The sequence below is a fragment of the Leucoraja erinacea genome, chromosome 15, assembly GCF_028641065.1.
Source record: "Leucoraja erinacea ecotype New England chromosome 15, Leri_hhj_1, whole genome shotgun sequence".
Classification (NCBI taxonomy): domain Eukaryota; kingdom Metazoa; phylum Chordata; class Chondrichthyes; order Rajiformes; family Rajidae; genus Leucoraja; species Leucoraja erinaceus.
Window position 1 is genome coordinate 43,188,853 of NC_073391.1, and position 26,217 is coordinate 43,215,069.

The following is a 26,217-nucleotide window of genomic DNA, read 5'->3' on the forward strand; positions in this document are numbered from 1 at the left end:
GCAATTGTTTTTGGGACTTAGTTGTGATATCCATTTTAGATAGACACAAAATGCTGGAGTAACTCAGCGGGACAGGCAGCATCTCTGGAGAAAAGGAATGGGTGACATTTTGGGTCGAGACGTTCTGAAGAAGTGTCCCATTCCTCTCCAGAGATGCTGCCTGTCCCGCTGAGGTGTTCCAGCATTTTGTGTCCATCTTCACTTTAAACCAGGATCTGCAGTTCCTTCCTACACATGTGATATCAATTTTTTGCTCATGGACATCAAAACTGCCCACTCGTCATATTTCGGTCAATGATTTAGATGTACCTGAGATTTGTGAAGAGTGCTTTACTGTGGAGCACAGATAGAAACAGAGATGTTTCATTTTGGCATTGTTGCCAGAAATACTGGTACTTACACATATTTGTCAGCCTCAGCCAAAGCGGAACCCAATTGCATTCGCCGTCGAGCCACGTCTAGTGGGTACCTACAAACCACACAGTTTGTTAATAATTTGTTAAATCAACCATCATTATTGCATTTTTTGTTCTGCATCAACCTTCAGGAAAACAAGCTGAATCAGTATCAAGGTCAAATCTCGGTTCATGCATCTGATTTTAAAAAGGAACACTCGTCTTGGAAAGTCCGCGTGTCATAGTAACGAACAGCACCGAAAAAGGCCCTTCAACCCTCCTTGTACCTGCCGATCAATACTGAAGTGTCTGAGGTAGTCCCCAGGTTTGACGCAGGCCCTTCGGCCCAACTTGCCCATGTGGACCAACATGTCCCATCTACATTAGTTCCACCTGCCTGCATTAGGCCCGTATCCCTCGAAGCCTGTCCTATCCATGTACCCGTCTAATTATTTCTTAAATGTTGCGATAGTATCTGCCTCAACTACTTCCTCCGGCAGCTCAATCCATGCACCCACCACCCTTTTGTGTAAAAAAATTACCCTTCTGGTTCCTATTAAATCTTTCCCCCCCCTCACCTTAAACCCATGTCCTCTAGTTCTTGATTCCCCTGCTCCGAGCAAGAGACTGTGCGTTTACCCGATTTTCCCGCTGTGCGTTTACCTCGTGATTTTCAACACCTCAATAAGATCACCCCTCATCTTCCTGCGCTCCAAGGAAGAAAGAGACTCCTAGTCTGCCCAACCTCTCCCTACAGCTCAGACCCTCGAGTCCTGGCAACATCCTTGTAAATCCTTTCTATACCCTTTCCAGGTTAACAACATATTTCCCATAACATGGTGCCCAAAACTGAACACAATACGCTAAATACGGCCTCACCAACGTCTAATACAACTGCAACATGACCTCCCAACTTCTATACTCAACACTGACTGATGAAGGCCAATGTATAGAAATTATTTTTGACCACCCTATCAACGTGAGATGCCACTTTTAAGGAATCATGGACCTGTACTCGTAGATCCCTCTGCTCTACAACACTTCCCAGAGCCCCACCATTCACTGTATAGGCCCTGCCTATGTTAGACTTCCCAAAATGAAACCCCTCACATTTCTCTGTACCACCTTTCCGCAGTCCACTTACACAACTTATTCTAGATCCTGCTGCAATTTTTGACAACCACCTTCACCTTCATTTGCCTCCATCTCCCTCCAAATATTTCCTATTCATGTACTTGTTTAAATGTCTAACAAAGATTGAAATTGTACCCGCTTTCCTCTGGCAGCTTATTCCACATACCCGCCATCATCTCTGCGGCGGCGGGGATGTGGATAAAGTTTCCCCTCACGTCTCCTAAATCTTTCCTTTGCAGGACGGAGATTGGGAAGGGGAGCGAGAGGGGGGTGGGAGATGGTGGAGGAAAATAAACAAAAAAAAAAACGCCTGCTGATGTTGTGATATCCATCCACACGTACCAGACCCAATTCCATTATTTATCCATTCAAAAATCCATTCATACTTTGGCTTTTACAGTAGTGCCCAGTCAACGCAATCTTTTATTTGAGAGTGACTGAAAGATTAGCTGATTAATGTATTCTGATGAAGGTTTCGCTGAACACTTACACACGGCCCCGCCGAGGCCGACGGGATCTTCCGCTTGCCAACCATTTCAATTCCCCCTTCCCATACTGTCCTGGGCCTGGTTTCTCCATGGCCAGAGGGACGCCATATGCAAATTGGGAGGACAGCAACTCATATTTCTACTTGGGTGGCTTACAACCGAGCAGAATTAACTTTTAAATCTCTCATTTAAGTGAGCCTATCTCACCTATACTACCCTTCCCCTCAACTCCCTCTTTCATTCCACCCCTCTAGTCATTTAACCAGTTTCACAGCTCTCTACATTGTATCCCCCTTGAGATCACACCTTCCAGGGGTGTCAGTGGTTATGGGTGGAGAAGGCGGGAGCATGGGGTTAGGAGGGAGAGATAGATCAGCCATGATTGAATGGTGGATTAGACTTGATGGGCCAAATGGGCCTAATTCTGCTCCTATCATTTTTGACCTTCCCTACCAACAATGGGCGCACCAGGGCACCGCCCTGTCCAAGGTCATTTGTGGCTGGCTCGGACTGGTCCTAGTCTTTTTTCGCCTCCAGCTTTTCACCCCACTCCCCTCCCCCCACCCAACCAGACAAGAAACGTCACCCATCTTTTTTCTCCAGAGAAGCTGCCTGACCCACTGAGTTACTCCAGCACTTTGTGCCTAGGCAACGTATTCTGACGATCAGGTAATCATATCGAACAAAACCTGCTGAACATGTTGGGGGGAAAATACCTAAAAATGTAGATAAGAACATTTCTGTGTGTGCAATTTAAACTATTATTAAAACCCGGAGAACCTCTTACAAGCAAACTATTGGCTTAAAACAAAAATCAAAAAGCTTAGAGATCGTGGGAAAATCCCTCAGAAAATCATGAAATCACTCCGCAGGTCAGATCGCATTTATAGAAAAAAAAAAACAATATAGGTATGAAGGGAATGGTTAGCAGGGAGCAAGGGAGAGCTTGGAAATTGATACCTCTCTCTCTCCCTTTTACTTTATTTCAGGTTTATTGAATTGCAGGTAGCTCTGCTATTACCTTGAAACCTTGTGTTATAGAAAATGGTGTTCTAAAAACCATTGTGTTAATGGGGCAAGAAGCTTAGGGGCTTAGAGAGTTTAGTTAGCCGATTGTCACATGTACTAAGGTACAATGAAAAGCTTTTGTTGTGTGCTAACCGGTCAGGGGAAGGATAATACACGATTACAATCGAGACATCTACAGTGCACGGATACTTGATCAAGGGAAAAACGTGAATAATGTTTAGTGCAAGATAAAGTCCGATCAAAGATAGTCCGAGGGTCTCCTATGAGGTCGAGAGTAGCTCAGGATTGCTCTCTAGTTGTTGGTAGGTTGGTATGAAAAAGTTACTTTTATAATAACTACTAAACCAGGTTCACTTCTTAATAAACAGACACCACACAAACTGTTTGGTAGACCAGTTCAAAACTTTACTTAACATCGGCCGATGGAAGGGAGGGAGAATTCCAGTCAAGTGACCAACACAGACACTTGACTGTCCTCAGCCACCTTCTCTGAACAACAGAATTACATTGCCTTAAATAGGGTTTTTTTGTTCCCTTAACACCTTCCACAGACATTAATCATGTCAGAGGTACAGGAAAAGGTTTCCACAGATTGCATCACTTCAAAGGCCTTTTGTTTACATGGTACAAGATATACTAACAACATTGACCATTTGCCTTATCTCCAAATAGACCACCCTAGCTCTCTTCGCTGCTTCCTCTGTCATTTGGTCCCTCATAAACATAGGTCATCTGTTTACAAAGATGTGACTGGCTATTTCTCTCTTCCTTTATTGCCTCCTCCCCATAAACATTGGTCATTTGGTTTATGGCATCTCACTTCAAAGATTTGACCAGCTATCTCTCTAGCTGCTCCTCTGCCTGTCACTTGGGAGACAATGTTATAGGATTTATTATCTCACACACACCCACAACCTGAGGCAAGCCTAATTTGAGACTAAATATAAGCTGTAAGCTAGCCCAGAAGCCAATTTAATATCTTCTTATATTTTTAACTAAAATTCGGCTTCATCAGGTATGGTTTCAGACTTGGAATAGTAATGTTTTTTTGCATGAGCAATTTTCAATATTAGAAGTCTTTTTAATCAAAAACAATGTTTATTTTGGTTACTCTACTGCAAGCTAAAAATACTAAAGGCTGTATGTTGTAGTGTTTAGTAGAGTAAGGTGGCACAAATGTGATTTGAGGTGATTGCTTGCCGATTTCTATGGCCACCTGTGGTGTCTCACATTACAAGCAATTTGGTCTGCACACTGTGTTCCCCAATACAGCAATGGTATTATATCTAATTACGGTTTATGAAAGCATGCAGAACGATCTGTAGTTGAATACGACTTCCTCAGTTACCATAGGTAGACAAAAATGCCAGAGAAACTCAGCGGGTGAGGCAGCATCTATGGAGCGAAGGAATAGGTGACGTTTCGGGTCGAGACTAACTCCTCAGTTGCCATGGTCAGGTTTAAACCTGTGATTCTGAATAAATGGCTTGGTCAAAATCTTCAAGATCCTGGGCGTGCATATCTGTGACGATCTGTCTGGGACCCAGTACATTGATGCAACCAGAAAGAAAGGCCATCAACGCCTCTATTTCCTTGCAAGTTTTGAGGAGATTCGATATGTCGACAAATACTCTCTCGAACTTCTACAGGTGTACAGTGGAGACCACATTGACACAGCAACCCAAGTGCCCAGGGACAAAGGAGGACAAAGTGACCATGACCAGCTGAACTGATTACGATTTGAAAACTAAAGCAATGTTCATGAAGAAATATGTCCACAAGGTGGCAGTGTGATTTGATCCCGGGAACCTGTTGCCTTCTAGATCAGCAGAAACTCTATGATCGGGGGAACCGGTCACATTTTAACCTGCAAAGTCTGTTATAAACTGATCAGAAGACTTTGGTTTGTTATAATCTTACTCTGTCCGCAGCAAGACATCTCACAAGCCGATCTACTGTGAGCGGTTTTGGGCTCTGTATCCGAGGAAGGATGTGCTGGCTCTGGAGAGGGTCCAGAGGCAGTTGACGAGAACGATCCCAGGAATGATTGGGTTAATGCATGATGGGCGTTTGACAACATGGGACCTGTACTCGCTGGAGTTTAGAAGGATGAGGGGGAGGCCCTAATAGAAACCTACCCAATAGTGATTGGCCTGGATAGAGTGGATGTGGAGAGGATGTTTCAACTAGTGGGAGAGCCTAGGACCAGAGGCCATAGCCTCAGAATTAAAGGACGTACCTTTAGAAAGGAGATGAGGAGGAATTTCAGAGAGTGGTGAATCTGAGGAATTCATTGCTACAGAAGGCTGTGGAAGCTGTCAATGGGTATTTTTAAGGCAGAGATTGACAGGTTCTTGATTAGTACAGGTGTCAGGAGTTATGGGGAGAATGCAGGAGAATGGGGTTGAGAGGGAAAGATAGATCAGCCATGAATGCATGGCGGAGTAGACTTGATGGGCCTAAGTTGCCAATTCTGCTCCAATAACATAGCAATTCAATCATTGATGCACGATCAACAGAAAATTATAACATCTGTATAATTTAATTTAATCTAATCTATTAAAATCTGAAGAAGGGTCCGGACCCGAAAAGCCACCTGGCCACATTCAGCCTGACCCGCTGGGTTATTCCAGCAGTGTGTGTCTTTGTGTAAAGCAGCATCCCTGCAGTTCCTGGTGTTCGATCAGCTACAACTCTTCATGTAATTGCTGAACTTATTACAATCTATTCACAGCAGGGGGTTCTATTTTGTCACCAAATCCTCTTGTATGTTGACGATCAGAGATGCCTCAAAATCAATTGCATGAAGCTACTATAATCCAGTCACGAGATCCAATTTGATGACAAGATCCAGTTTCATTGAAATCTGGAGAAGCATTCAGTTCATAAGTTCTTTGGGAAGAATTAGCCCATTCGGCCCATCAAGCCTAGTCCACCATTCAATCATGGCTGATCTATCTTTCCCTCTTTACCCCTTTTTCTCCTGCCTTCTTCTCATAACCCCCGATACCTTTACTAATCCAGAATCTGTCAATCTCCGCCGTAAAAATATCCACCGGCTTGCCCTCCCCAACCGTGCAATTTTTATTGTGGAAACTACTACGATCTATTCAGAAGTGTCTATAAATTTGAGGAAATATCTTGAAATTTGATCGACGTAGAACAGTATAGCGCAGGCACAGATCCTATAGTCCATGATGTCTGTCCCTATCATGAGGCCAAATCCAAAACATGTGCTCGAATAGTCTGGTTACTTGAACCTACAGTAATTTTGATCATCAAAATGGGTTAAAATTGGACTCTGCGAACCAGAAATAATCAGTAACAGAACCTCTATCAACATTACCAAAGGGTGCTATTGATCAGGTGATCCTGTTCAACTTTGACCAACAGGACCTCTATCAGCAGAACCTGGTTCAATCCCACCTGCAGAACCCCCATTCAATCTTATCAGCCGAGCTGGTTACAATTTGGTCGATGGAACTATTTACGTGCAACAGCACAGCGACAAGCCTTTCGGCCCACAGAACATCTCAAGATAAACTAAGCTCATTTGTCTGCATGTGATCTACATGCCACCATCCCCTGCATATCCATGTGCTTATCTTATCTGAAAGCATTTTAGATGCCAGTATCGTATCTGCCTCCACCACCACCCTTGGCAGTGCATTGCAGGCTTTACATTTTACCCTTCTCGTCTTGAAGCTATGCCCGCCCGCTTGTCTTTGACATATCCATGCTGGGGAAAAGGTTCTGACTGTCTACCCTATATAATTTGATATATTTCTATTGGATCTTCCCGGAGTTATTCCCAGTCTTCAACTGCTGCCCCGGAAGGTTACATTTCCTGCAATGGTCATCCAGTGAAGGTGATGAAATTATGCTTTCAGACAGGGGAATCCAAACTCCACTGTGTGTGTGCAGGAATGAACTGCAGATGCTGCTTTACACTGAAGATAAACACAAAACGCTGGAGTAACTCAGCAGGACAGGCAGCAGCTCTGGCGAGAAGGAATGGGTGACATTTCGGGTAGAGACCCTTCTTCAAACTGTGCGTGTAATTATTTTATTCAACTTCCCACCAATCTTTCCACCTTGATCTCTGTCGCTGGTTACCGTCTGTACTTCTCAGAACTCTGTGCAACTTAATCAATCGCGGATGTTTGTAGAAACAAGGAACTGCAGATGCTGGTTCACCAAGGAAAGACGCAAAATGCTGGAGTAACTCAGCAGATCAGGCAGCATCCCTGAACAACATGGATGGGTAACATTTTGGGTCTGGACCCTTCTTCAGACGGAATGTAGTATGGAGAATGCGGGGATAAAACAGAAAGTTCAGCATTGTGTCTACCTTTGGTCTAAACCAGCATCTGCAATACCTTTTTATTACACATTAACTATTTCAACTTCTGCTTATGAACATGGGCAAGTATTTCCAACTGAATTGTATCTTGTAAACATCTCTCAATGAAGAAATGTTTGGACTTTTCGTGAATTATAGCTTTTAAATAAGTCTCGTATTTATACTTCAGAGAAGCTAAGTATTCATAGAGTCATAGAGAGATACAGCGTGGAACCAAGCCCTTCGACCCAAATTGCCCACACCGGCAAACATGTCCCAGCTACACTGTGTCACATAATCCCACCTGCATGCGCTTGGTCCATATCCCTCCAAACCTGTCCTATCCATGTACCTGTCTGTTTCTTAAACGTTGGGATGGTCCCAGCCTCAACTACCTCCTCTTGCATCTTGTTCCATACACCCACAATCCTTTGTGTGAAAAAGTTACCCCTTAGATTCCTATTAAACCTTTTCCTCTTCACCTTGAACCCATGTTCTCTGGTCTTCAATTCCCCTACTCTGCGCAAGAGACTGAGCATCTAATCTATGCCTCTCATGGCCCAATCATTCATGGCACAGATACTTTTTCTCCCCCCCCACCCCCCCCATGCCCACAAAGGTGAAGATGAAAACTTACGATATTGTTTGGGCAAACGCTCCTGCTATTCCACCACACATCAGATTCACGTGGGCTTTTAATACCATGACATTGGGATTGTCAGAAGAAGGCCTTCCCAGCACACCAGGGGCATGGCTGAGTCCAATGCTCTTCAAGGTGCCGAACGTGAAGAAGGAAATACCTGATAGTAATATCAATAATGCAAAATAAATTGATTTTTTTTAAATTGCTGCCTATCCTAAACAACACAAGATGCTGCAATTGTAAATGGGCTCTTCTGATTAAACCAAAAAAATACTGAAGAGTAGGATGTAAAATCAGTCAACATGGAGGGTCAACATGCATTACTCTTCAAGCTGCAAAGATGCATGACATCTTACCGAATAACACTTCAAGGGCGGCACAGCGGTAGAGTTGCTGCCTTACAGCTCTGGAGACCCGGGATAGAACCTGACTAAGGGTGCTGCCTGTATGGAGTTTATATGTTCTCCCTGTGACTGCGTGGATTTTCTCCGAGTGCTCCGGTTTCCTCACACACTCCAAAGACCTACAGGTATGTAGGTTATTTAGCTTCTGTAACATTGTAAATGTAAATTGTCCCTGGTGTGTAGGATAGTGCTAGTGTATGGAATGATCGCTGGCTGGCCTGGACTCGGTGGGCCGAAGGGCCTGTTTTGACGCTGTATCTCTACGGTAAAGTCTAAACTAGAAGTTAAAATGGCAAAATTGGGAGAGTGCTTACTAAATTCATCATAACCCTGTTTTTTACATTACCCTGCCAAACATTATTATAAATTTTACACCAGCCAACCAAGAATAAGCCAAATGAGATAAAATGTTCTTTTAGATTACCTGCATAAGGAGCCATGCCAATGATAGTAGGAGTCAAGCCTCTGTAAAATCCTCGATATCCTCCTTCCTTACAAAACAAGACAAAAACACCAAGATTTGAATAATATTACAGTGAAACTAAGTTGCCACATGTTAATAACAGATTTAAGTCTCAGGACCATCTATAAAGGTATTGACTTCCTTGAAAGCTGACAACATAAGGCAAGTGAGCAGAGTCCATAGTCTGACAAGTGGAGGTGATGTATCACAGGGAAAATATTTAAGAAGGAACTGCAGATATTGGTTTATAACAAAGATAGACATAAAATGCTGAAGTAACTCAGCAGATCAAACAGCCTCTCTGGAGAAAAGGAATAGGTGACTTTTCGGGTCCGTCTGAAAAAGGATTCCGACCCGAAACGTCATCTATGCCTTTTCCCCTCAGAGATGCTGCCTGACATGCCGAGTTATTCCAGCACTTGTGTCTATCACAGGCATCAGTGAATAATTTAAGAGTTCTCGAGTAAAATAGAGTGGGGATTAAAAAGTCAAAATGTCAATTACGGAAACAAACATACGTGTGTACAATGAATCTAACAATACATGAAAACAGAGTAGAGGACAGTACAGGAACACCACCATTGAACCACCGACTATAATGCCAATCTAAATTAATCCCATCGGCCTGCACATGGTCCATATCCCCCCCATATTCTGCCTGTACTTATGTCCGTCTCAAAGATGGCTATCATACTTGCTTCTACCACCTTCCCAGTCAGTGCATTGCAGGCAACTACTATTCTATGTGTGAAAAGAAAGCTGCATCACAAATCTCCTTTAAACTTTCACTCCGACATTCTGTATTTTGTGCGAATGCTCTTGGTACAGTGATACGATGGAAAGTATCCCGACGCGATATGAACAGCCTGGTATGGCCACCTCCGCTCTTCAGCACCTGAACCTTCAGAGTGGCGAACACGGCCTAACCCATCAGAGACTGGTCCCTTCCTTCTATCTTGAACATCTTCCTATCTTGAGGAATAGAGGGGGTAGATGCACAGAGTAGGTGAATCAAGGATCAGAGGACATGGGTTTAAGGTGAAGAAGAAAAAAATGTTCATAGGAATCCAAGGGGTAACTTCTTCACACAAAGGGCGGCGGGGGCATGGAACAAGCTGCCAGAGGTGGCAGTAGGGGACGTGTTGACCACTGTGACCATCTTCATGGTGCATTGTATCAGGAAAGCTGGAAATATAGTTCAAGATAACAGTCACCCTGGCCATTTCCTTTTCTCTCATCCACCTACCGGAGGAAAGTACAGGAACATAGAACAGGGCGGCACGATGCGCAGCGGTAGAGTTGCTGCCTTACAAAGCCTGAACCCGGGTTCAATCCAGACTACGGGTGCTATCTATACGGAGTTTATACGTTCCCCCCGTGGGTTTTCTCTGCGATCTTCAGTTTCCTCCCACTCCAAAGACATATGGGTATGTAGGTAAATTGGCTTGGTATAAGTGTAAATTGGCCCCTAGTGTGTGTAAGATTGTTTTAATGTGCAGGGATCGCTGGTTGGTACGAACTCGGTGGGCCGAAGGGCCTGATTCCACGCTGTATCTCTAAACTAAGATAAACTAAATTGCCCCTCGTGTGTAGGAAGCGGCCTGTTTTTATGCCGTATCTGTAAACAAAGCTTAAAAACGTCGTACGGTTTAAGGTTGCAGTGACTTTTTTGACCACCGCAATCAAGTGGACTCTGTTGTGGACATAGATTGAGTTGGGGAACAGCGAGTTCAAAAGCTCAGCATTGTAAAGAAAATGTACACAGGCTCAAAGATCATAAAGAGAAGAATGAAGCAAAATGCACCTCAGTTATAAAGGCTTCATAGGGCAAGGGATGCAAGTTATTGTCAACTATTGCATGTTGTTAGGCATAACATTCTGTCCTTATAAAATTCTTTTACACAGATATTCTGGATGCTGCCCAAGAACTGTTCTAGTCATACACCACAGGGCTGTGTGCTGAGCCCCCTCCTCTACTCCCTCTTCACCTACGACTGCACACCTGTGCATGGGACTCGGATTCAGATTCAATTTTAATTGTCATTGTCAGTGTACAGTACAGAGACAACGAAATGCATTTAGCATCTCCCTGGAAGAGCGACATAGCAAACGATTTGACTAAATAATAATAAGTGTCCGGGGGGGGGGGGGGGGGGTTGGGATTGGCAGTCACCGAGGTACGTTGTTGAGTAGAGTGACAGCCGCCGGAAAGAAGCTGTTCCTCGACCTGCTTGTTCGGCAACAGAGAGACCTGTAGCGCCTCCCGGATGGTAGGAGGGTAAACAGTCCATGGTTGGGGTGAGAGCAGTCCTTGGCGATGCTGAGCGCCCTCCACAGACAGCGCTTGCTTTGGACAGACTCAATGGAGGGGAGCGAGGAACCGGTGATGCGTTGGGCAATTTTCACCACCCTCTGCAATGCCTTCCGGTCAGAGACAGAGCAGTTGCCATACCATACTGTGATGCAGTTGGTAAGGATGCTCTCGATGGTGCAGCGGTAGAAGTTCACCAGGATCTGAGGAGACAGATGGACCTTCTTCAGTCTCCTCAGGAAGAAGAGACGCTGATGAGCCTTCTTGATCATAGTAGAGGTATTGTGGGTCCAAGAGAGGTCATCGGAGATGTTGACTCCCAGGAACCTGAAGCTAGAAACACGTTCCACCTCCGTCCCGTTAATGTGGATGGGGGTGTGCGTGCCGCCTCTGGACTTCCTGAAGTCTACAATGAGCTCCTTGGTCTTCTTGGAGTTAAGGGCCAGGTTGTTGTCAGCGCACCATGCTGCTAAGTGCTGGACCTCCTCCCTGAAGGCCAGGTCATCGTTGTTGCTGATGAGGCCAATCACCGTTGTATCATCTGCATACTTGATGATGGTGTTAGTACCATGTACAGGTGTGCAGTCATAGGTGAAGAGGGAGTAGAGGAGGGGGCTCAGCACACAGCAGCCCTGTGGAACGCCGGTGTTCAGGGTGAGGGTTGAAGAGGTGTGCTTATCTAACCTCACAGACTGGGGTCTGTTGGTTAGAAAGTCCAGTATCCAGTTGCAGAGGGAGGGGTCGATGCCCAGGTTACCGAGTTTGGTGATCAGTTTTGATGGTATAATGGTGTTGAATGCTGAGCTGTAATCGATGAACAGCATTCTTACGTAAGTGTCTCTGTTGTCGAGGTGGGAGAGGGCGGAGTGAAGTGCCGTTGAGATGGCATCCTCCGTACTCCTGTTCTTGTGGCAGGCAAACTGATAGGGATCCAGTGTGGGGGGTAGGCAGCTTTTGAGGTGTGCCAGGACCAGCCTCTCGAAGCACTTGGTGATGATGGGGGTAAGTGCAACTGGGCGGAAGTCGTTGAGGCTTGCCGCAGTTGAGTGTTTTGGTACTGGCACGATGGAGGTGGTTTTAAGGCAAGTGGGGACAACTGCTTGGGCAAGTGACAGGTTGAAGATGTCAGTCCAGACGTCTGTCAGCTGCGCAGCACAGGCCCTGAGCAGGCGCCCGGGGATGCCGTCAGGGCCAGCAGCCTTACGTGCATTAGTCCTACTCAGTGCCACGTACACGTCGTAGGGGGTGAGTGTGAGGGGTTGGTGATCGGCAGGTAGCACAGCCTTGATGGCTGTCTCTAGATTGTCCCTGTCGAAGCGGCCATAGAAGTGATTAAGCTCCTCAAGGAAGGAGGCGTCGCTGGATGTGGGGGTGATGTTGGAGGGTCTGTAGTCCGTGATGGCCTGGATGCCTTGCCACATGCGTCGGGGGTCGGAGTTTTTGTTGAAGTGCTCTTCAATCCTGAGCTTATGGCAGTGCTTGGCCTTCCTGATGCCCCTCTTCAGGTTAGCCCTGGATGAACTGTAGGCTCGAGCATCGCCTGACCTGAAAGCGGTGTCCCGTGCTTTCAGCAGTAGCCTGACCTCGCTGTTCATCCATGGCTTCTGATTCGGGTATATGGTCACCTGTTTGAGGGAGGTGACAAACAGGGACTAACACCATCATCAAGTATGCAGATGATACAACGGCGATTGGCCTCATCAGCAACAACGATGAGTCGGCCTATAGGGAGGAGGTCCAGCTCCTAGCAGCATGTTGCGCTGACAACAACCTGGCCTTTAACTCCAAGACGACCAAGGAGCTCATTGTAGACTTCAGGAAGTCTAGGGGCGGCACGCACACCCCCATCCACATTAACGGGACGGATGTGGAATGTGTTTCCAGCTTCAGGTTCCTGGGGGTCGACATCTCCGATGACCTCTCTTGGACCCACAATACCTCAACTCTGGTCAAGAAGGCTCACCAGCGTCTCTTCTTCCTGAGGAGACTAAAGAAGGTCCACCTGCCTCCTCAGATTCTGGTGAACTTCTACCGCTGCACCATCGAGAGCATCCTTACCAACTGTATCACAGTTTGGTATGGCAACTGCTCTGTCTCCGACCGGAAAGCACTGCATAGGGTGGTGAAAATTGCCCAACGCATCACCGGTTCCTCACTCCCCTCCATCGAGTCTGTCCAGAGCAAGCGCTGTCTGCGAAGTGCGCTCAGCATCGCCAAGGACTGCTCTCACCCCAACCACGGACTGTTTACCCTCCTACCATCCGGGAGGCGCTACAGGTCTCTCCGTTGCCGGACCAGTAGGTCCAGGAACAGCTTCTTCCCTGCAGCTGTTACACTACTCAACACTGCACCTCGGCGACTGCCAACACCCCCCCCCCCCCCCCGGACACTCCTCCCACCAGGAAAAAAATACTATGACTGTTTGCACCTAAATAGATTTATTTATTGCTCATATTTATGTCGCTCTTCTAGGGAGATGCTAACTGCATTTTGTTGTCTCTGTACTGTACATAGCACAATGACAATAAAGTTGAATCTGAATCTGACCAATAATAACTTGCAAATTACTACCTTTGAATTCCTTTAGAAACCTCCTCCCAAGCTCCCTGTTGATCTGCCTACAGAAGTTCATCCTTATAATCATGAGCTGAATGTAAGATCGCATGTTCCAGTGAGGGAAAGAGACAAGGATACCAAGGTTCGGGATCCGTGGATGACATGAAATGTTAAAAGTTTAGTCAAAAAGTAAAAGAAAGCAGATACAAGGATTTAGGAAGCCGATATCAGACGTGGCCCTGAAGGAATATAAAGAGAGCAAGAAAAAGGGAATGAGGAAGGCCTGAAGAGGCCATGAAATGTCCTTGTGAGTACAATTAAAAGGAAGACAAAATGCAGGAGAAACTCAGCGGGTGAGACAGCATCTATGGAGCGAAGGAATAGGGTTGAGTCGAGACCCTTCTTCAGACTGCTGTGGGTTGGGGCGGGAAGAAGACAGGAAGAGGTGGAGACGGCTGTGGGAGAGCTGGGAAGGGGAGGGGGAGAAGGGAGAAAACAAGGAATACCTGAAATTGGAGAAGTCAATGTTCATACCACTGGGGTGTAAACTACCCAAGCGAAATATGAGGTGCTCCTCCAATTTGCGGTGGGACTCACTCTGGCCATGCAGTAAGCCCAGGACAGAAAGATTAGTTTACACCCCAGCGGTTTGAACATTGACTTCTCCAATTTCAGGTAGTCCCTGCTTTCTCCCTGCTTTCTCCCTCCCCAGCTCTCCCACAGCCCACTGTCTCCACCTCTTCCTTTCTTCTTCCAGGCCTCCCCACCCTTACATCAGTCTGAAGAAGGGTCTAGACCCGAAATGCCACCTATTCCTTCGCTCCATAGATGCTGCCCCACCCACTGAGTTCCTCCAGCATATTTGTCTTCGATTTTTCCAGCATATGCAGTTCTTTCTTAAACAAGAAAATTCAAAGGTATTTTCATGTTCATCAGCTATAGGAGGAGAATTAGGCCATTTGGCCCAACAAGTCTACTCCGCCATTCAATCATGGCTGATCTATCTTTCCCTCAACCCCATTCTCCTGCCGTCCCCCCACATCCATACTGATTAAGAATCTCAATCTCAGCCTTAAAAAATATCCATTGACTTGGCCTCCCCACACTTCGGTGGCAGTGAATTCCATATATTTCAGCACCCTTTGACTAAAAAAGATTTTTTTCATACACTAAAAAGAGGGTAGCAAGGGAGAGGATTGAATTATGAAGAATAAAGGAGGGAATTTGAGCTTGGAGTCAGATTGGGAACATTTTACCTGCATCTAGCATGTCCAGTCCTTTTTATAATTTTATATGTTTCTATAAGATCCCCCTCATCCTTCTAAACTCCAGTGAATACAAGCCTAGTCTTTTCAATCTTTCCTCATATGACAGTCCCGCCATCCCAGGGATCAATCTCGTGATCCCACGTTGCACTGCCTCAATCACAAGGATATCCTTCCTCAAATTAGGAGACCAAAACGGTACACAATACTCCAGATGTGGTCTCACCAGAGCTCTATACAACTGCAGAAGAACCTCTTTACTCCTATACTGAAATCCTCTTGTTATGAAGGCCAACATTCCATTAGTTTTCTTCACTGCCTGCTGTACCTGCACAGGCCCTTCGGCCCACCAAGGCTGCGCCAACCAACGATTCCGCACACGAACACTATCCTATACACACTAGGGACATCTTAACCAATTTACATCTTAACCAAGCCAGTTAGCCTACAAACCTGTACGTCTTTGGAGTATGGTAGGAGACCAGAAGAAAACCCACGCAGGCCACAGGGAGAACATACAAACTCTAGTCAGGACCGAACCCGGGGTCTCTGGCACTGTAAGGCAGCAACTCCAACCTGCGCCATTGTTGCATCAACTATAAAATAACTGAAAGCCAGTAACGCATAAACAGTACACAACTAAATGTGCACTGAGTTCTTGAATATACGGTTGGTAAACTCAAAACTACCACAATCACAAGCCCTTAGCTCGAGTCCTACATAGTGTGACGGAAAGATTCAGTACGCACCTGTGTATAAATAACTCTGAAAGCATCAATGATTCCAGCGTACCTGTGCTCACCCTTTACCTGGAAGGCCAGACGTGCTCGGATCATATCCAGCGGATAGGTGCATATCACTGCAGTAATCCCTGCAAGACAACACTATTTATTGGCCACAGTCAGGAAAAACTCCTAACATGCAAGGTTGAGATATGTTAATTGCAACATCAGTACATTAACAGCTTGTATACACAATGAAAGCTAGCCATCGTAGTTTAGAGACACAGCATGGAAATAGGCCCTTCGGCCCGCCAAGTCCACGCCGCCCATGCAGTCACAGGGTGAGCATGCAAACTCCACACAGACAGCACTCGTAGTCAGGATCCAACCTGGGCCCCTCAAGCCGAGAGGCAGCAGCGCTACTAGCTGCACCAATGTATCACCCTTGTTTTAAATTAACCACCAATAACATAAATCAATTTCTCACACGACTAACTGTCAACGCCTTAAGAACATACAACAGGATAACACAGGAACAGGCCCACATCTGCACCAAACCATTATACCAAACTACACTAATATAATGGCTACTCCACCATTCAGTAAGTTCACGGCCTCAATGCTGTTTTAACATTGTCCACATATCCCATGACTGCCTTTTTGTTCAAACGACTGTGGGGCGGATGAGATTGAGGGGAAAAACATGCCTGTGGGCCGGATTCGGCCCGGGGGCCGTAGATTGCCGACCCCTGCACTAGGGCCAATTTTACATCGCCACAGCTCTCTGGGATAAGGAATTAGACGAGCACAGTGGTGCAGCTGTTGCCACACAACACCAGAGACCCAGCTTCAATCCGGACCTTGTGTGCTGTCCGCACAGCTAGCACGTTCACCCTGTGTTCGTGCGGGTTTCCTCCAGGTGCTCCAGTGTCCCGCCCACATCCCAAAGACGTGCAGGTTTGTAGGTTACCATTGTAAATTGGCCCTAGTGCAGGGGTCGGCAACCTAAGGCCCCCGGCCCGAAACCTAAAATCATCCGGCCCACAGGCGTTTTTTTTCCTCAATCATCCGGCCCGCAGAATTCCGTCATCTCCGGTACCTGGAATGTTTAAGAAAGAACTGCAAATGTTGGAAAAATCGATGGTAGAAAAATAAAATGTTGGAGTGAGTTTCTCCAGCATTTTTTTTTTCTACCTCCGGAACCTGGAAGGTGATTTGGCTGTACCACATCTTGCGCAAAGCCGCTGGCACAACCGCGCACCTTCTGTGTCCAAGCTTCACTGTCGGTATCAGGGTTGTCAGTAGGCCGGGGAGGAGCGAGTATGATATTTGAGCTCAGCGCTCCGGGTGGCGTCCTCGAAGGGGCGGAATCAATGTGAACACGTGATTTGATGTCTGCCATCCGGGGCAGGATCCATGTGTACACGTGATAGATGTGGCCCGCCATCCGCTCATATGTCCTGGCCCCTTGGCAGTAAAGGATGCTGACCCCTGCCCTAGTGTGTAGGATAATGTTGGCGTACTCGGTGATCACAGATTCTGTGGGCCGAAGGACCCGTTTCCACCCTGTATCTGGGGAGCCAGTGTCAGTAATATGATGAGTTAACTGATGTGTGGCTGATTTACATGATTTCAGGAAACTTGATGATTATTCCTTCTTGCCAACTGAGAATATTCAAACACCGATCCTTGCGATTCATTTCAAAACTTTTAGAATCAGGAATGAGATATTTGGGAACTTTGCTACCATTCTCGACTGAAGATACCCTGGGAACGTATCTGGAATTCAAAAGGAAATAAATACCTGCCATGGATCCGGCCAATAATCGGTGAATGTGCCCAGCAATACCTAGTTTGCTGATCAAAAACTGTACAAAACAAAAGAAAGAGTTGTTTTGTTACCAATTTCAAATGCAAACTCCATCCTAATGTGTTACTAATGCAACAGCACCACAAGGCATTTCCAGTAAAGGTAAAGTAGATCTATTATATGGCTATCTACATCTACAATGTTAATTAGATATCAACCACCGATTTTCCGGCATCCTTGGTTCCAGAGCCTTTCTGGATTATCCGTTTTGCTGGACCAACAGAGGTCACAGCCTCTGAGAGTCCAATTGTACCGAGATATCGGCTCGCAATGTCGGCCTAGGCCACCCAGCCGCAAATTCAACCCGCCGATCAGCGCACAAGTCCTGATGAGGTCGAGATCAGCTGCCTCACCCGGCCCAAGGGGACTTCTGGGGGGTGGGGGTGGGGGTGGGGAGGAGAGAGAGAGAGATTTCAAATGCGCTCTCGTAATTTTGTCTGGATTAAAGGAGGTGCCCGACTATCAGTTGCCAGAAAATTGGTGGTGAACCCGTGTATTGATAAATTCTAAGTGTCATGAGATTATATCAACAGAACCATGAGATCATCTGACCAAAGAGCCACACAGCGCACAGGTAGAATCACCATTGCTTGTCCAACACAATGAGATGCTGCAAAAAAAGCTGCAGTTCACAGAAAAACGTACTGTCCAGAGGTGTGATAGCATAGAAGCCAATTACTGGATGAGTACCTGGATACCAAGACTACTGACCAGAGGAAAAAAGGGAATTTAAATTGGAGTCATACAGCACAGGCACTTTGGCCCAACTTGCCCACAACAAGCAACATGCCCCATCTACACTACTCCCACCAGCTCGTATTTGGCTCGTATCCCTCCAAACATCCCATCCAAATGTTCCTTTAAACATAGCGATAGTACCTGCCTCAACTACCTCCTCTGGCAGCTTGTTCCAAATACCTACCACCCTTTGTGTAAAAGATTCAAATAATAATTATATTTTTTCTAATGATTATAACCATTAAATGGTGATAAATTGAGCTTCCACAGCCACCCTGCAGTAGAGAATTCCAAGGGTTCACAGCAATGAGCAGAGATATTTTGCAAACCTTTAGACTTGAGAAACAGCACAAGTCTAAAGGCCCTATGACGACCAGCGATCACCCCTTACAATTTGCAATCTTACAAAAGCCAATTAACCTACAAACCTGTACGTCTTTGGGATGTGGGAGGAAACCGGATCATCTGGAGATGACCCATAGGTAGAATGTACAAATTCTGTAGAGTCAGCACCCATAGTCAGGATTGAACTCTAGTGCCCGGCACTGTAAGACAGCAACTCTATCGCTGGAGACAGCATGGAATCAGGATATTCAGCCCACTCATCCATGTAGACCAGTGGGCACTCGTTCGCATGAACCCATCACCCATGCACTTGGTCCATAGCCTGCATGCCCAAGTAATTCAAGTATTCATTTATGCACTTCTTAAATGCTGTCAGCAACCTAGCATCAGCCACTCTTTTAGACAGTGCATTCCAGTCACATACTATTGAGTGGGTGAAGGAGCCCCCCCGCCACAGACCCCTCCCCCCTGAATCCTTTCTCCCTCACCCTAATCCTACATCCTCTAACTTTATCAGCCTCTGAAACTGGTAAAGGTTCGCTGCGCTCTTCTCTATTTATACCCCTCAATTTTATAAGGGGTAGGGCGGCACGGTGACGTAGTGGTAGAGCTACTGCCTTACAGCGCCAGAGAGCCGGGTTCGATCCCGACTACGGGTGCTTGTCTGTATGGAGTTTGTACGTTCTCCCCGTGACCTGCGTGGGTTTTCACCGAGATCGTCAGTTTCCTCCCACACTCCAAAGACGTACAGGTATGTAGGTTAATTGGCTTGGTGTAAATGTAAAATTGTCCCTAGTGCGTGTCGGGTAGTGTTAATGTGCAGGGATTGTTGGTTGGTATGGACTCAGTGGGCCGAAGGGCCTGCTTCTGCGTTGTATCTCTAAACTAAACTAACTTCACCCATTCCTTCTCTCCAGACATGCTATCCGTCCCGCAGAGTTACTCCAGAATTTTGTGTCTATCTTAAACTAATCATGTCCCTTCTTAATCTCCACTCCAGGGAGAACAGACCTAACTTTTTGTGTCTCTCCTCATAACTGATCAGCTCCATCCTAATGCCTCTCCAGCATAATCACATCCCTCGTATACTTTGGTGATCAGAACCGTGCGTGGCACTCTAACTGAGGTCTGACCAAGGGTTTATAAAGTTTTTCACATATGATATTATCTGATTTGACTGAATCGCCTACGAAAGAAAGCTTTTCACACTGTACCACAGTACGTTACAATAAACTCAAACTAATAACACACCACATGATACATTGTAATTTAACTCAGCATGAAATAGAAAAGAATGCTCACAAACTGTTGCAGTGCAATATGTAAAAGCCAAACGGCTTCAATTAATTGCACAATTTATTAATAATGTTGACCCAGAATTGGCATTGTGACAGGATGCCTGGCCTATGGAGAATTTCAAACTTAGTTAGTATTTCCCAATAGTAAAATGGCGATAGCTGATCACAAGATACGCACAAAATGCTGGATGAACTCAGTGGGTCAGACAGCCTCTCTGGAGAAAGGGAATTGATGTTTCGGTTCGAGAACCTTCATCAGACCTAGAGTCCGGGGAAAGGGAAACAAGAGATCATAGGCAAAAAAGTAATGATGATAAAGGAAACTGGCCATTGTCAGCTGTGGCCCAGGTGAGAACGAGCACATACAATGAGAATGAACAAGACGACTTTGAAGCTGATATGACTTGGGTGGCAGAGGGGCGGAGAGAGGGCGAATGCAAGGGTCACATGAAGTTAGAGCGCCCTCTCTCTCTCTCTCCCCCCCCCTCTCTCCCTCTCCCCCCCCACCCAGTCACACCAGCTTTTCATTCTCACCTAGTTACAGTTAACAATGACCTATTTATTTATGTTACTTTTTTGCATATCTTTCATTAATTCGTTCCATATTACTCAACATCATTGTCTACATCTCGTTTCCCATTCCCGTGACTTTCAGTCTGAAGAAGAGACCCATTCCTTCTCTTCAGAGATGCTGCTGACCCCTTCTGAGTTACTCCAACATTTTGTGTCTATCTTCGGTTTAAACCAGCATCTGCAGTTCCTTACTGCACAGGAAAGAGAGGTGGGTGTGGGATATTACTTGAAATTGGAGAATTTAAGGGATATATCGCTGGGTTGTAAGCTACCCAAGCAGGGTAAGAGGTGTTGTTCCCCCAGTTTTCATGTGGCCTCACCCTGGCAATGTAGGAGGCCAAGGATAGAAAGGAAGATATGGGAATGGACAGGGGAATTAAAATGGTTACCATCTGTGAAATCCAGCAGGCCTTGGTGGACAGAGCGCAAGTGATTAACAGCCTAAAAATGGGGCCATTGATCCGGAAGTACAAGTTCAAATCATGTCATGACAACAGAATAAATTAAATTAATGTAATTAAACAAATCTGAAATGAAAGCTACTCTTAATGGTAACACTGAAACCAGTAAAATTCCACCTGGTTCATCAGAAAAAGAAATAGTTTTAAGTTATTAGTTAAATAATTTTCGTTATTTGTTGTTATTAGTTATTAGCTTAATGACTAAATAAATTGCCACCTTTTATTCGGCACCAACCACAACAATGTGGTTGACCTTTAATTATCCACTCTACGCATGGGCAATTAGTGTTGGCAATAGCACTTCCAGCAATCTCCGCAACTCTTCAATTTGGGAAAGGGAGAAATGTTGCAGCTTTGTGCTCACTGAAATAATGACAATGGTGGATTCTGGGGAGTGGAGGGCTTATACGGAGCTTGGACATCCTCTCTGTGACTGCATGGGTTTTCCCCGGATGCTCCAAGGGACAAAGGTTTAAGGCGAGAGGGGAAAGATTGAATAGGAACCCGAGGTGCAACATTTTTACCCCACACAGAGTGTGATGGGGACATGGAACGAGCTGTCAGAGAAGGTAGTTGAGGCAGGTATTATAACAACACTTAAAAGGCACTTGGACAAGGCCAAACGCAGGGACTAGTGCAGACGAGGCATCTTGGTCAGCATGGGCAAGTTGGGCTGATGGACCCGTTTCCATGCTGAATGACTTTCACTCTACGGAGGGTGAGGAGGAACAGAAGATGATTCCACGTGGGGAAATAGGGAGAGTACAACTTGACTCAATATCACTACTATTGAGTCAACCAACTTTACCTTTCTGTATCTGTCGAATGCAGTGAACTGAATGGCGCCGTATGGAAAGATCCTGACCATCATAGCTCCGTTACCTTTATACAATCCAAGGAAGCCTTCTTTCTTTGGCACAGCGCAAAGAGCAGAAAACACTCCTGTAAGAAAGGTCGCAATCTTTAATTTCATGGGTGTCGCCAATCGTTAAACCCCCTTCAACCAGATTCTCCAATATTTCCCCCAGAGTAACAGTGAGAAAACTAGGCTCTGCCACTGGACTCAAATTTCAGCAGCAAAGCAAACCTACAAATTTAGCATCCGAATCTAATCAAGTCCGTCTAGAAATTGAACGTTCTTGAACAATGTGCAGAGGTCCAGACATGGCTGGCCTGGACTCTGAACCTTTAATTAGGACAGGGGGCGGACAAGAGTTGGAGGTTTGTAGAGAGTAACATAAGTCTCACAAAGATCACCAGCGTGCAAGGGAAATTAAGTACCTCAGTATCTTTAATCTCAACTCATACATCAGTTAGCACATGGCCGAGTTCTCCAAGTTACATTGCATTGGTCTACAATCAAACAAATAGGTGCAGGAGATGGGGCAGATTTTTGAGAGTAATTACCAAGGTGATTGTAGTGACGGTTGTGAGCCTGTAGTAAAATCTTCACTCTGTCCAAGGGGGCGATAGTTGACTTTGCACAACATCCTGCAACACCTTTGTAAAAAACAAATTTAGATTTTATCTTCAATCACAATAATACTTTATTAGCCAAGTATGTTTCGCAACATACGAGGAATTTAATTTCCCAAGTCGGTCATACAAATAAAAAGCAACACACACAAATATAACACATTTTAACATAAACATCCACCACAGTGACTCCTCCACATTCCTCACTGTGATGGAAGGCGAAAAAAAAAGTTCAATCTCTTCCCTTTGCTCTCCCACGGTCGGGGGTCTCGATGCCTCAGTTGACGGGACGATCTTGACACCTGTAGCCGGCGGCATTTTGGCCCTCCACATCGGGGCGATCAGCTCCTGCATCGGCAGGGATGTCAGCTCCCCCGCGCCAGCAATCGAACCCTGCATCAGGGCTGGTCGAACCTTCAGCGACGTTGGACCTCCCGAGACTGCGAGCTCTCAATGTAAAGTCCGCAGGCCGCGGTTGGAGCGAACCCAGGCAAGGGATCGACTCCGATGTCAAGTCCACGCCCCACGGTGGGGCCCAAGATCAGTCCAAGGAGGCCTTCAGCTCCATCGATGGTAGGCTGCCGAGCGACCGGAGACACAATCCGGAAAGTAATCACATCTCCGGCAAGGTAAGAAATTGTAAAAAAAAGTTTCCCCCAACCCCCACATAAATAAAATCGAACATTTACACAAACTTTTAACACACACTAAAAAATTTTTAAAAGACGGAAAAACAAACAGATTGCAGGCGGGTTGCCAATCGTGCGGCACCCCTTTGTCAACGCCAACAAAGAGAATCTGCAACATCTAAATACTATTTGCATAGATATACAAAGTATACATATAATAGAACGAAAGAGCCTAAAATTGACCATTGTCCTAGTCAGAAATGTGGGTGCAAGCCCCACTAATTGTTTGTGCACATTAATTACAGTGCCATAGTGCAAGAGTTTTAATCTTTCATATAGACATGCCAATTTGGCCCGGTCTACCCTCTCAGTTGATGAGCAATGGCATCTTTTCCAATGTGAAGAGGAACCAAATTTTCAATCATGATCCCATGAGTAGGTTAACCTATGATGAGCGTTTGACAGCACTGGGCCTGTACTCGATGGAGTTTAGAAAAATTAGGGGGTCCTCATTGAAACAAACAGAATAATGAAAGGCTTAGATAGAGTGGATGTGGAGAGGATGTTTCCAATAAAGATCATAGCCTCAGAATTAAAGGACGTTCCTTTAGGAAGGAGATGAGGAGGAATTTCTTTAGTCAGAGGATGGTGAATCTGTAGAATTCTTTGCCACAGAAGGCTGTGGAGGCCAAGTCACATTGTGTTTTTGATTTTTTGTTTTTGGACTGAATTCTGTTTTTAATTTGTGTTTCTGTGATGTATTTATTATTTATTTTATTCTGATTATATGTTTTTTATTCTTGTTAATCTTTGTAAGGTGTCCTTGAGATGTCTGAAAGGCGCCCAAAAATAAAATGTATTATTATTATTATTATTAAGTCAGTAGATATTTTTAAGACAGAGATTGATAGATTCTTGATTAGTACTGATGCCAGAGATTATGGGAAGAAGGCAGGGGAATGGGGTTAGGAGGGAGAGATAGATCAACCATGATTGAATGGTGGAGTAGACTTGATGGGCCGATTGGCCTAATTCTACTCCTATTCCTTATGACCTTATGAACAATCAAGCAGATTCAAAAATAGACATAAAATTCTGGAGTGGGTTGGGCAGCATCCCTGGAGAACAAGGATAGGTGATGTTTTGGGTCGGAAGCCTTCTTGAGACTGATTGTAGGGGGTGGGAAAGCTGGGAGTGAGGAGGGGCAGAGCAGAGCGACGCCAGTGATAGGTGAACACAGGTGAGGGAGCTATTTGATAGCCAAATTGTTGGACAAAGGCCAGAGATGAAGAAACAGGTGTGAGCCGAAAGGATAAAGAGTTGCAAACCCTTGTTAAGCCCAGGGGTAGAAATGCTGTGATATGCAAATTTGTTGTAAATTGTATAAATGGAGTGGGAAGGAGAAGTGGGAAGGGGGAAAAAAAACGGTGCAAGGTCAGCCAGGTTTCAGGAGAGGGTGGAGGGTTGGTTTTTGGGAGAGATAGGAGAAGGGGAAGAAGACTGTTTGTTGATTAGTTATTTCAATAGATTCTCTTGGACGATCAACAAAATTATTTAAACACAATGGAGAGGTTAAGAGAAAAGGCAGGACCAAGAGTCGTCAGCATACACATGGAAGCACAAACTCTCTCTTTAGGTGATGCTAACATATCGAGCAGAAAAAACATCGATCCTTGGAAGTATCATGAGATACCGGAGCAAAGAAAGGATCTCAGGCTACAACCAGATAAAGTCCTGGAGAAATACAGCATGGAAATGGGAGGAACATAGAACAATGCAGCACAGGAACGGGTCCAATGTTTGTGCCAAACATGTTGCCAGGTTAAACTGATCTCATCTTCCTGCGTATGATTCATGTCCCTCTATTTCCTGCACGTGCCTATCTAAAAGCCTCTTAAACACCACTATCTTATCTGGCTCCTCTGTTGCTCCTGGCAATGCGTTTCAGGTCCCCACTACTCTCTGTACAAAAAGGAAAGGTTTAAAATGGATACGGGCCAAACGCTCACAATTAGGAAGGGCTAAGATGGGACATAAACGATTTGGATGAAGGGGCTGTTTACGTGCTGTAATGACTAAACAGACCCTTCGGCCCAACTCAATGCTGATCAAGACATCCATCCGAGCTAGCACCCCTTGCCTGTATTTGACATAATCCTCTAAACATTTCCTCTCCTTGAATCTGCCCTGAATATCTTTTAAAACCTTTCCAACGTGTTTATTACATTGTACCACCCTCTCCAAGTTCCTTTTAAAGTCCTTCCATATAAACACCATCCTGTTGAATGTTGACCTTTGGGTTCCTTTTAAATCTTCCTCCTCTCCTTAAATGTATGCCTTCCAGTTTTGCACTCCGCTAACCCAGGAAAAAGACTGGCTTTCTACCTTTTCCACGCACCTCATGGTTTTATACAGGGTTTGTGTTTCTACAACAGGTGTAATACTATGATCAATTTATTCAAATTGATAGTTACCTCCTGCTACGAAGGAGCGGAGCCAAAAATAATTTTGATGCACAGGGGCGTGAGGCTTGGCATTGCCAGGAATGGAGGCTTCCGTTGTCATGACGAACGAGTCCCAATCTTTTCACGGATGATTAAGCTGCAGTGCAAAAACAGGAAATAAATTAGATGAAGTTTATTTAACAGCAAGATACCATACAAAGTTGCACTATCGTTTCTTCATATTTCGGAACAAAAATTCTGAATTCAACAGTGAGAGGGATTTTTTTTTTCCTCTTAATGTATTAATTTTCCAGGATCGAGGAATCATTGACAAGGCCACCATTTCTTGTCGATATCCAGAAGCTGTGTAAGATGGCAGAAGCCCCCATCATAAATTTCTGAGGTCATTCTGGTGAAGATGCTCACAGGGTATTGTTGGGAAAGGATTAGACCAGCAATGAAGAAGAAACAGTGATGTTCTTTGGAGATGTACTATTTGAAGGGGAATTTACATGAGGGGATCTTGTGTGCCTGAAGCCTTTGTCCTCCTTAATGGTATAGCCATGGTCTTGGGAAGAGCTTTGGAGCAGTCTTGGTGTGGTCATGGAGTCACACAACATGGAAACAGGTT

The 26,217-nt window shown here is 45.3% G+C and overlaps 1 protein-coding gene across 4 annotated transcripts in view; it reads right to left on the reverse strand.

Moving 5' to 3' along the window:
- Positions 1–26,217, reverse strand: part of slc25a16 (solute carrier family 25 member 16) — a 40,706-nt gene that overhangs the window by 2,926 nt on the left and 11,563 nt on the right. For 3 of the 4 annotated variants that reach the window (XM_055647284.1, XM_055647283.1, XM_055647285.1), the window contains exons 2-9: positions 25,617–25,743; positions 22,445–22,537; positions 21,846–21,979; positions 17,557–17,620; positions 15,780–15,901; positions 8,860–8,926; positions 8,026–8,188; positions 401–469 (exon numbers count right to left, since the gene is read on the reverse strand). In XM_055647284.1, the coding sequence (XP_055503259.1) occupies positions 401–469; positions 8,026–8,188; positions 8,860–8,926; positions 15,780–15,901; positions 17,557–17,620; positions 21,846–21,979; positions 22,445–22,537; positions 25,617–25,707 (803 nt within the window). In that variant the 5' untranslated portion in view covers positions 25,708–25,743. Of the gene's footprint in view, positions 1–396; positions 470–8,025; positions 8,189–8,859; positions 8,927–15,779; positions 15,902–17,556; positions 17,621–21,845; positions 21,980–22,444; positions 22,538–25,616; positions 25,744–26,217 lie in introns of those variants that run through there. The other variant, XM_055647287.1, reaches the window with a different exon arrangement.